The sequence below is a fragment of the Pogona vitticeps genome, chromosome 5 (genome assembly GCF_051106095.1).
Source record: "Pogona vitticeps strain Pit_001003342236 chromosome 5, PviZW2.1, whole genome shotgun sequence".
NCBI lineage: Eukaryota > Metazoa > Chordata > Lepidosauria > Squamata > Agamidae > Pogona > Pogona vitticeps.
In genome coordinates, this window is record NC_135787.1 from 63,128,919 (window position 1) to 63,140,736 (window position 11,818).

General features: G+C 49.6%; 1 protein-coding gene across 16 annotated transcripts in view; it reads right to left on the reverse strand.

The window, feature by feature from the left end:
* FAT1 (FAT atypical cadherin 1) overlaps nt 1-6,025 on the reverse strand; it is a 142,918-nt gene extending 136,893 nt beyond the window's left edge. For 8 of the 16 annotated variants that reach the window (XR_013545496.1, XM_078393971.1, XM_078393965.1 and 5 more), the window contains exon 1: nt 5,778-6,025. Coding sequence is in view for 7 of the 16 variants with exons in the window: in XM_078393971.1 (XP_078250097.1) it covers nt 5,778-5,887 (110 nt within the window). In the remaining 9 variants the exon portion in view is untranslated. Of the gene's footprint in view, nt 1-1,144; nt 1,334-1,371; nt 1,503-3,096; nt 3,358-3,482; nt 3,908-4,106; nt 5,298-5,777 lie in introns of those variants that run through there. The other 8 variants (XM_078393973.1, XM_078393968.1, XM_078393974.1 and 5 more) reach the window with 7 other exon arrangements.
* Between the last annotated feature and the right edge of the window lie 5,793 nt (nt 6,026-11,818).

Genomic DNA, 11,818 nt, shown 5'->3' on the forward strand with positions numbered 1-11,818 from the left:
CCCCATTTTGGAATTTGGCTAGCCAATGTCAGTCTAGACCTGCAGGGCATATTCTCAGCAGAAGACCAGGGCTGAAATTCTTTAGCCAGGACTGCACTCAACAGGGCTTACTTCTGAGTAGATATGCAAATGATCAGAAGCACAGATCTAAGCTTTTTGCTGGAATCACCAGAAATTCAACTCTGAATGGATTTTACCCCTAAGGTACAGTGTGGGTTTTTTTTTTCTTCTTTTAAAAACTGTTTCACAATAAATAATTCTTAGCTTACGGGCATTAAGTTCACACTCTGTCATTACATTCTTCATACAGGCTTCAACTTATACACACCTTCCCTCCAGGATATACAATATTAATCACCCTTTCCTCTTCCTCATGACAATTCTAGTAGAAAATCACAGCTCAAGTCCACAGTTAACACCTCTCTCCTTTCCAAGTCTTATTATTAAGGGAAACAATAATTACTCTTTACTTCCTCTCATTTTTCATCAGTTCACCCAGGTGACAAAAGAATGGGTTTCAAGACAGAGGAAGGGAAGCATATACTTCCTGATCCAATTAGGAAATAGGGTGCTACATTAACAAATGACTCCAGATCAACAGAGGAATAAAAGACACCCCCCTTATTCAAAACAACAGGGACTGAGGCTGCCCCAAAATCAAAGGCAGGAATTGCTTCTCAGTGGGTCTGTGCCACATGTCAAGGCCTAAATCCAGCTCACAGTCCCAACTATCACATACCCCTGAATCAAATGCAGAGGGGGGGGGGAAGAGTCAATCCTGAGGCAAATCCCATTGATCCAAGGGGTCTGCATGGGAAGATCCATCGGTCCCAGGCCCCCAAGTGGGGTGGATTCTCCCCAACAAAACTTTTAAGTTCCGTGCACCAGTTTTCCTCGCCCTCCCCATCTGGAAGGACTCCAATCCCCTCTCTCTTCCCACATTGTCCGGCAGGAGGACAATAGCGCTGCGCCGACCTCCTGCTGCAAGCGCCCCCCCTGCCTATTCGCCTCACGTCCTCGCCCTCCCCCCTCCCCACATCGGGCTTTTTCAAATAAGCCACAGACCGAGAGAAACCGGTCGGAAGGTGGGGAGGGAGAAAGAGCCCCACTCGCCTTCCCACACAAACCTGCCCACCTTCTTCACCTGAGAGGAAAACAGAGCCCTCCTGTCCGGTTGGAAGGACTCCGGCAGAAGTTTGGGGAGCTACTTTCGCCCCGGTTTCTCCTTCCCCCTCCCCCCCCTTTCTCCCCTCACCCCCGCCAGGGAGCAGCCGGAGCAGCTGTTTGGGGGGGGGAGACTCGAGAGCCCTCCCTTCCCAAACATGGTTCCCACAAAAAGTCTCTCTTGCGAGCCTCTCCTCGGTTCCTCACCTGCGCCTCCCCCTCAGCGCCTCCCCGACGGAGAAGGAGGCGGCTCTGCAAAGGGGAGAGAAAGAAGCCGCCTCAGCTCCCACGCCCGCATGGTGACCGGCGCCGGCTCTTTCTCTCGCCTGCTCGGCGGCTGGCTCGCTTGCTCTCTCCCGCCCCTTCGGTCCTTTTCTCTCTCACACACTAACTCCCCCCGCCCGCCCGCCTGCCCTCTCCCAGAGCAGCGCTCCCTGGGCCTCACGCTGCCTCTCCAATCCCCCAGATTCCTCCGCCAAAGCAAAGGGCGGCCGCCGCCGCCGCCACCAAACCGCCCTCCGGAACTAATTTCCCTGGCATGAAAAACTAAACCACACTTTTCAGCGGTTCCGCACAAGGCTCGCCCCACGACCTGGCTCCGGAGTGACTGGAGCCCCGCGGAGCAAACGCGCCACTATCTTTCTTTCCTTGGAGCTCCCTCTTGTCTTTTCGAAGGGAAGAAGAATGTTGGCCGGGTAGCTGCCGGGATGAAATGTGGAGGAAGATGGGGGGAAATGGGAGGGCTGAAGAAGGGGAAATCAGACTCGCCCACATGGAGGCGACCCATTTCGGAACCAGTCCCCCCCCCGATGAATTCATTGGGGGCAAAAGCCCCACCTAAGCTCCTCTCTCATACCGAAGGAGGAAGGACCCAGGGAAGCTGAGCTCCAACGCCAAGGGCTGCCAGGACACTGACCGGGGAGCGAGTCCCCTTTCAACTCCCCAAACAGATGTGCTCAGGACTCGGTTATTAATTTGTAATAAAGAGGCTTAGGATTCCGTTCCGGGTCCTGACCAGACAGACAGCGTGTCTCTAAATTCACCGATTCCACCCTTTCGCTTGGATTAAATAAATAGTTTCCCTCGGCGGCTCGAGTGATGTGATTTTAGTGCGTGAGGTCGAGGGCAACGTGGAGCCATTAGACGCGAGGGAGAACAAGGGAGCCTTTTATTTTGAAGAAAACCCTCCAAGTTACTCCAAAGTTTGCCCGCTCCGCGCCCGCCCGGCTTTCCGCAGAGACTTCTCTCGCCTGCTCCGCTTTTCAGGCTGGAATCGCATTCTAGTTTGCAGATAATGCCGCGAAGGACCTTAAAAGGAAGCCTCTGCGAACCAAAGCCGACCTCCCCCGGGACTGTAACAACCCACCCACCCCCAATACTATAAAAACTCGCAGTTCTACACAAAACACACACACACACTCCCCAGAGAGACGAGCCGCTTTGGCAAAAGCGAAGAAACCTTGGCCCGCCTTTGCCGCTGCCCTGGGTCGGAAGCGACCCCTCTCAAATCGGCGTCAATCCCAGCCTCGCACGGCTCCGTTCCCACCGCGACCCCTCACATTCCCTAACCCGAAATTAAAGGCGGGAAGGAAGGCAAAAGCACCGACTCGGGAGCCCCCCCGCCGAGAGCTCCAAAGGCAGTCGGGAATTAAGAACTGTTCTAACTTTGTAAACACGCACACACACACACACGGAGCCCTCCTCCAGGACGTCAATGTGCAAAGACCTCAAGGAAAAGCAGCCTCCCCCCTCGGGAGTGCCGCAGGCATAAAGACGTACCCTGGGCAGTGCCACGGGGGGGGGGGCTCCTCCTCACGAGTAACTACCCATAAGACGAGTTCCAGGGATGCTTGGGTGCAGGCGAAAGGCCGTGGCCCGATGTGCTCGTTTACTCGAGAGTAAGTTACTCTAGCCTCCCTGAATGGGACTCACCTGCCCGTGCAGCGCGATCCTAAACACGGTCAAGTCGCAGCTTCCCACTCGCCGCTGTGGCAAGGGCGCCACAGCCAAGTTAAGCCGCAGTGCTTTCCCGATTCAAATCGATGGGAGTGCACATATGGGCGTACTACAAGTCCCATTCTTTTGAATATGACCGGTGGCGTCGTACTCTGCGAGTCACACGCAACGTGGATGAGTTTAAGCGCGCCGAACCTCGTGGGATCGGTTTGCGCGTTACCCTCTACAGAGTGCACTTCGGATTTGAGCAGCCGAGCAAATCAGGATTGCCCAGGCGCCTTTCTTCTCCCTCCCCTTCCAACTCCCGCCGGAAAGAAAGAAGGGCGAACTTTTTGGCGGAGTTTCAAAGCTCAGCTACTTACTCTCAGGAGTAGGCATTTCCAAGTAGTGGCGACCCCAATGAATGGCTGCCCTTTCTCTGAGAGTCAGGGACTCCCCAATAACATCAGAAGAGACTCTTTTTTTCCTGGGGAAGACACCGGGCAAATGGGAGGGCTTTCAAATTCCATTTGCGAACCAATCTTGCTGACCCAACTGGATACCTGTACTGTATTTCACAGAGACCAGAAGGATCGCTGTTCTCCCACCCAAGCTATAAATGCCGCGGTGGGGAATCCTTCGCTTCGACGGCTGGTTTTTTTACCTGCACTTTTTTACGACTACCGTATGATGACGGCTAAAGTGCGCTCTTTGGCAGTGATGCTCCTGAAAACCCACCTGTATAATGAGCATCGCGTGTAGGGGGGCGGATAATACATCCAACCCAGTTTCCAACCGGTTGTCAAATATGAGGCGAAACCTCACGCCTCCAATTTCCAAAGCTCTCGCTCGGGGATAACATTTCTAGCAATGCCAGCCTGTGCGCGACTACTCAAGTGAGCGCCATTCTGTTCCATGGGGCTTAATCCCCACGAAATTCTGGCCATGCAATGCTATACACACTGATAGATTTGGAAATAAACCGGATGGAACGCAATGGGACTTACTTCGGAGCAAGCAGGCACAGCGAATCCACGAGCCTACTCCAAAGTAGACGTGGCTGGTTCTCCAGATTCCTAATGCAACTCGACCTCCTCTCTTTCGCATTGGTTGCACCGGGATCCTCACAGAACCAAATACCTCGTGGTATTCTGGAAAGAATTGTTGGGATCGAGCCGATTTGCCCTCACTCGCCTCAGCGGGACTAAAGGCATCATAGTAGCGGGGTCGGGTCCCGATCCCTCCTCACCCGTTAACTCAGAAGTCACGCTCCTTCCGCGTCCAGGGGCTTACCGAACTGCGAGGGTTAAGCCCGGGCTTGTCATCCTCTCTAGAGTGTGTTCAGAGGCAACCCCGTTTAAAAGCCCACAAGACAGGATTCCGGTTCCAACAGTGCAAGGATCGCAGCCGGATTCCTCACCCTACAAGGCCAGTCGGATTGCAAAGGCTCTTGCACGCCATTCCGTTGGGAACCTGCCGCTCTGTGCCGGTGCGGATCAGCGCAGGATTACCGATTAAAATGTTACGTTCCCAGCTTCGCCTCCCCTCCCGCAAATCATGGTTTCATTTCGAAGCGGTTTCCAGCATGCAAGGCATGGGTGAGGGGCAGGACCTGAAAGGATTCGGCCCACGTGAATAATTGAGCGGGCTGAATCATCACGATCAGGCACGTCTTTCAGTAGTTCCGGTTGCCAGCCCTTGCCTCCCCCCCAAAAAAAAACACATACGCAAACTTAATCGCTTTGAAAGAAGCCGCGTTCTTTCCGATCCAAACGCAGAGGCGAAAAGAGACTAACAAGATCAAGCAGGCGATCGGAAACGAATTTTTCTTTGCCACCTTTCTTTACTTTTCGTTTCCCACCTCCCCGCCACATTTTTAAAAAAAAAACTGAAACGCGTCTAAGCGCCTCCTGCAAGTGCTGAAGGCAGAGTTAACGTTGCATCTGAACGCTGCGATCAAAGGAGGCGAACTCGTTCCGCATTATAAACCGGATTTTCTCCCCATTCGCTCACGCACCCTGAACGCCTACCTCGACGGGTCTGGGGAGTTTGAAAAGATCGCCGAGCCGGGGAGAAGACCCACAAACCAGCCAATCTGAAAGCACTGAAAGGACAATGAAGTTACTGGGGAGAGGGGGGGGCGGCGAGGGAGAGAGCCAGCCCTCGTGTTGCCTCGTGTCTCCGGACAATGCTGAACTTGACTGCCTTCTCACCGGGCCAAGCGACGGATTCTCACGTTCTACCCCGATTCGGCCGCTAAAGGGCGCTGCGCCACAATACATCCTCGTGGCTTGCGCCGGTTCTCCTCCTCGCTCCCCCAAAAGCACCATTTCTAAAACAAGTTGCACTCGGCAATAAATGCAAAACCCCAGTAGCGTATCTTTGCAACACGGCTCCTTAAATCGCGTTTCTTCCTCCCCTCCCCCCCCTCAGCGAGGGTGCGGACTTCGATCCGGCCAGCCCGGTGTATCTCTCTCTTTCCCAAGGAGCGGGCAGCGCAGGGAGATGGGTTCTTTCATCTATTCGGAGAGAGGAACGTCTCCACCGCAATCTTTTTCTAAGCCTACCTTGAAAGTCCAAACACTCCCTCTGTGCTTTCATGCTAATCAACCGGGCTCACCGTCGGAGCCAGTCCAAGGCAACGGAGAATAAAATACAAGAATGAATCATCAACTCACCAGCCAGGCCAGCTGGGCGCAAGGTGGCTCGCTCGCTCTCCCCCCCGGCGAAACCCAATCCCCGTCACTTTCACTCCATGCCCGCCGACCGGAGTCCCCAAAAGGGGCATCCGGCATCAAAAGCCAACTTTGCCCCGCGTCGTCCAGCGCCCGGGCGAGCCAGCGCTTCTCTCCATCGCCAGATGGCCGCCGGCCCCTTTGAACCCATCCGGGGTGTTCCTTTCTTTCCTTTCAAACTTGCCGGAGGAAGGAGGGAAAAATCCAAGTTCGTCCAGACATGTCCAGGCAAAGAGTGCGCCTTGACTTGGGCGGCCGCCTTGGGGAGCGCAGGAGGCTGCGGCGGCTCACTGGCTCACTCCCCCTCCCCAATCGGCGGCGCCCTCCTCCCCCTCCCCTCCCTCCGTGGAGCTCGTCGGTTGGAGAGCACCGCCCACCCCCTCTCCCTCTCCCCCCCACCCCTCCAACCGCCGCCCTGGAGGGATTCTTCCACACCCAGGCGGCGGTGGCGGGCGCTGGGCGCTTCTGGCCGGGCCGATCTGCGTTCAGGGAAGGCGGAGAGGCTGCTGGCGCCGCCGCCGCCGCCGCGCGAGGTGGCGAAGCACCTGGACCCGAACTCCCTCCTCCTCCCTTCTTTCCTTCCGCGCCGGCAGGGCCGCCTCAGCTCCTGCTGGCGGCGAGGGGGCCGCTTGCGCAGCATGCGCACATTTGAGGGGACTGCAGAAAAGTAAGGCGCGACCCCCTTCTCCTGCGCAGGTCGGGGGGGGGGCGAGGAGGATGGTACACTGGCGGCGCTCAGCTCCTAGGCAAGTCCAGCCCCTCGCCGGCACGACCGCCTGGGAACCATCCGGCTAGACTCTGCGTTATGGCACTTTCCCGAACTTCCATTGGGAGGAATGGGCCAGGTGGGGAGAGAAAGAGGGAGAAAGAGGGCTGCTACGGTTGGCAAAGGCAGGTGCAGGCCTCTTGGCTCACAAGACAAATGTCGAAATCCAGGTTATGATATTGTGTATTTTAGACCTAGAAAAGGAGACAAGCTTTCAAGACTTCTGTACCCCTTCCTCAGGCAAAAATATTACAAAACGCAAGCAGGGGAGAAAGGGGGGGGCGTGACTTGATGTTAGAATAAGTCAAGTCTTGGTGCCTACACGTGTAGTGACCTGGTTGGGGAGGAAAAGGTTGCAGACTGTCAGAGAGATATTAAGTTTCAGGGCCACTGGCCTTGGCTTTTGGGGAATAAGGAGGTTAACGTTGAATCTTCATTTCGACAACAGGAGCTTTTAATTCCCCCCTCTATGTTCTGAAAATAGACACCAGCGTGCAGAGAGGAGAGTGGACTGACAAAACCCACAATGATAGATTGAGGTTTTTCAAGCATCTGCCAGAAGAGCCAGTAAAATCTACACCAGGATTGGGCTATTTTGTCTCTTTCAACTGTGATGCATCATTCCTGGGATTTTTGTGGTACACAACCAATGAGCGCCTTGTTTCTTGCTTAGACTGTCAATTTGGAGAAATTGGATGGAAAAGAAATGATTCTTTGGGAAGATACAACAGGGCTGTGTCTGGAAATGCAGGTCTGCAGTGGCAGGCTGCTTTGGACCTGCTATTCCCAACAGTGTCTGGGTGGCTTTCATCATATCTTGTGTAGAAACAAATAAATAAAATCTTAGGTTGGAGTTCTGCATTCCAGACATAGAAGAATCTGCCTGCCGTGTCTCTGTTTGATTCACAGGTCTGGCCATCTTTTCTTCCAATCAGCTACAGAAAGATTGAGAGCGAGAAGACGGGAGAGATTTATTCTGCCATATCAAAGTACTGGTGATAATGAGATTATATAATAATTATGACGTAGATACAGCCAAGTTGCCTTCTTTCACAAAGTGTCTAGTTGTGTTGCTGTATAAATTGCTCTTATACGTGGAGCAAATGGGGGGGGAGGGGTGTCACATGGCACTGTTGCTTCTACTCTGGAAGCATGTCCAGATCAGTGTTCTGTACAGGAAGATGGTCTCTCAAGACATATCATTTCATACCTGTATGCTCTGGAAACAAAGGTGGGTTTAGCTATAAGAGTGAGTGTGTTCCAGTTTCAGCTCAGAAGAAGAACACGCCTCTGCCATCAAGCAGTTTGGGAAACAGCACTGTGGATTCATGGCTGTTGATATGACAGATTACAAAGGACCAGGTTTTCGAAGCTGGAAGGAAGAACGGATGTCAACTCAACAAGAACAGACCATTCCCAGGATCTGTTTCATGTTACCATGAGTGTGTCCCTAACATGTACTATATATGCACATACTGTTGACGTCAAGCGGGTATGTCTGGCTGAAAGAAGCCAGCAACCTTTTGTAGCGGAGGTGTAGAATATGTGGCTCTCCAGATCATACAGCTGTGGAGCTAGAAGGAATCTATAGTTCATTTCATCCAACCTTCTGCCTGTGCGTAAATCCACAGCTGAAGCACCCGTACCAGATAGATTCCAAGGCTCTATTTAATGAAGTCCACCATCTTTTGATTGATGTCTGTCAAATTATTGGACTCCTTCTGTTCATCTGCCAAATTACATAAGAATATAAGAAGAGCACAGGAGAAAAATAGATACCCGTCTCCTGATACCGCTCCCCTGCATCTGGCATTTTGAGGTACCTTCCTTTTAAGCCTGGAGACTATACATTCCCATCATGGCTTGTAACCTGTGATGGACTTTTCCTCCAGGAATCTGTCAAATCCCCTTTTAAAGGCATCAAGGCCAGATGCCATCACCACATCCTGTGGCAAGGAGTTCCGCAGATTAACAACACGCTGAATAAAGGAATAATTTCTTTTGTCTGTTCTCACCCTCCCAACACTCAATCTAAGTGGATGAACCTTCGTTTTAGTATTGCGTGAAAGGGAAAAGAGCTTCCCTCTATCCACTTATTCACCCTCTGCATAATTTTATATGTCTCAGTCATGTCCCCCCTCAAGCATCTTTTCTCTAGACTAAAGAGCCCCAAATGCCTAAGGGGGGTGCCCCAGTCCAGACATCATTTTAGTCACTCTCTTCTGCACCTTTTCCAGTTCCACTATGTCTTTTTTGATGTGTGCCAACCAGAACTGTATGCAGTACTCCAGATGCAGCCTAGTCTGTGGAACTCCTTGTCATAGGATGTGGTGATGACATCTGGCCTAGATGCCTTTAAAAGTGGATTTGACAGATTTCTGGAAGAAAAGTCCATTGCAGGTTACAAGCCATGCATTATAATCTTGGCTGCTCTTTCTAGCAGTCAGTGATGAGGGATCATGGAAGTTTCAGCTCAGCAACATCTGGAAGGACAGATGTTCTCTCATCATATCTACCACTTCTGTGGTGCTACAGGTGTAAGTCTAAGCAGAGGAGGAATTTTTGAAATCTGGTTACCAAAATAAAACAAATAATCATTCAGGATCCAAAACCTGTGCTCCAACTTTGAAATCACCACTACAATCTGTATATGGTAGGTCTGTGTCCAGTTGCTGAACTTTACTATGCATGTACACATTCCTAACGTGTAGGGATCCATCAGTGAGACACAAACAACTCAAACTGAGAATGAAATATCTGTGAACCCAGGAATTTGTTTTGCACTCCAGAATTGGATGCCGCTTACTGGGTTGTGCCACACAAAAATACTCAAGTTTTCTTTATTTAACCAGTATAATTTATGATGTGTATCCCACTGGGAGTCATTTTGTTGCCATTATTTGCAAACAACAGAGAGTCAGAAATCCTTGTCAATTATGATAATATATCCAAAGACCTATCAGCAGAACTTAAAACTTCTGTGCCTGTTCCTGATCTTCATAATGCATGGGGACTCTTTGCTGCTTTATGGGGGTAACATCTTAAACTTCAGTTCCTAATATTCCTTAGCATTGACCATAACAGCTAGAATGATGAGAGTTGGGATTCCTGCATCATTTGGAAAACACTTGGTTCAGATTTATAATGTGCTTTAGCTGAAGATTTCCTTTGTTTATGTAACAAAAGAAAAGAATCTTTTCAGGGTCTTTTCTTCAATGGCCCCCATTTCTTGGAATTCACCTTTAAGAAGTTTAGTCAGAGAGCTGGCCTAACAGCTAACACTTACAAAGGACTTAGATTTTTTTTAAAAAATTCAAGCATTTGGGAATATGGATATGATAAATAACTGTAGGCTCAATGTTTTGTGTTTTATATGTATAATATTTTGTTAATATCAATGAAATAGTTTTATGTTCTTATTTTATATGTGTGGTTTTGTTTTTTTGTTTTTTGTTTTGTTTTAGACAACTGTAACAACCCCAGGGTGCCTGCATTGGAAAGGAATCGTAAGCCACTACTGCCTAGGAAACACTGAAAAGAGTCAACATAAGTCAGAATTGATTTGATGGCATACAATTATTATTTCACTTATCTTAGGTAATTTGAATTTAAAAGGACAAAACAGACAGGTCTCATAACAAACACAGGGATCTTTTTTTAAAATACCTATTACTTTCGTCATATATTTCTTATAGAAGCAAAATGTTTTTAAAAGAGTCAGCATTGTGAGCATAGTTTTTGAAGAATCACAAAACATGTTAACTGTTCTACAGCCTTCGGTCAGTTATCATTGAATCAGACTAGTCTTGCCTTTCCTAGTTAGGAGGAAATGGCACTTTAATGTACTTTTTAGTGCATCTTCAATTTGTTTCCAAAGCCAGACCTTTTCCCCCACCCAAATAAATTGTTTTTCCCTGCTGTTGTGATGCATTTAGATACCTTCCCCCTCCCAATTCATGGATTTTTGTCATCTAATGAAACAAGATAGATTTCCATTGCTTTAGAAAGTGTCTGGGGATCTGAAGGGATCATCCTTACTGCCATGGAAAGAAGAGGAACCTGATTTATTATATTCTTAGATCTACGGGAGTCGACAAGTGTTGGATGAGGTGGATCCGAAATGATGGATTTGGCGAACGAGAAGAAAATGATCTGGCTGGGCAACATGCCCTTCTGTGTCTGCTTTTCTGTTACTGCATCAGATTCATTATTACAAGGCTGCAATGAAAACTGACAGATGTGACAGTAATGTGACCTTAGATGATGGATTTGGGCAACGGTGGAGCTAGTTAGGGGGAAAAATGATCCAGTAGGACCAGAGCATTTTCCCTGCTCTGTTGGTAGCATGCCTCCAATTTGCTTCCAGTGAACAGATGTGATGTACATTTGGGGTCTTATCGGTCAGGGCGGAAGAGTGTCAAAGGCTAGATGGATAAAGAAATGAACAAATATGGAGACTGCCCTTTGTGCTACTCTTGTCTTATGTTATCTCCTTTCTCCGAATCCTCATATGTGGGCACAAACACACACGCACAAACGGACACACTCACACACTTCTTCCCTTCCTAAGCATTGGCATTTATCCCTTCCCTCTGTTAGTTTGAGCACATCTTTTTGTTTTCTTTTTTTAAAAAAAGGTCAGCAGTTGCAGTGGAAAACTCATTCTCTAAATAACTACTGTGTTTCCCCGAAAATAAGACAGGGTCTTACATTAATTTTTGCTCCAAAAATGCATTAGGGCTTATTTTCCAGGGATGTTTTATTTTACAGTCATGTCATCTTATGGTTGCTGCACAATGGTGGAGAGTGGGGTTTCGCTTAACTAGGGCTTATTTTTTGGGTAGGGCTTATATTATGAGCATCCTGAAAAATCATACTAGGGCTTATTTTCAGGGTAGGTCTTATTTTCAAGGAAACAGGGTACAGTAATTTCTACTTAGGCACCTTCTTCCCATGCTCTCCTGCCCCGCTTTGAGAAGCCATCATCCAAAGTGACACGGTACAACTGCTTTCCCCCACTGGGTGCCTTCTAGAGATCATCAGGATGACAATTCCCATTGCTCTCAGCCAGCACAGTCATGGCTGGAGCTGATGGGAGTTGTAGTCCCCCACCTCTAAAAGGCACTAGGGGCACCAGGTTGAGGAAAGTTGCTGTGCAGGATAGGATAGTTCTTGATGTAGTGGAGAGTGCAGAGGGTGGGCAATACAAGAGTCAGCA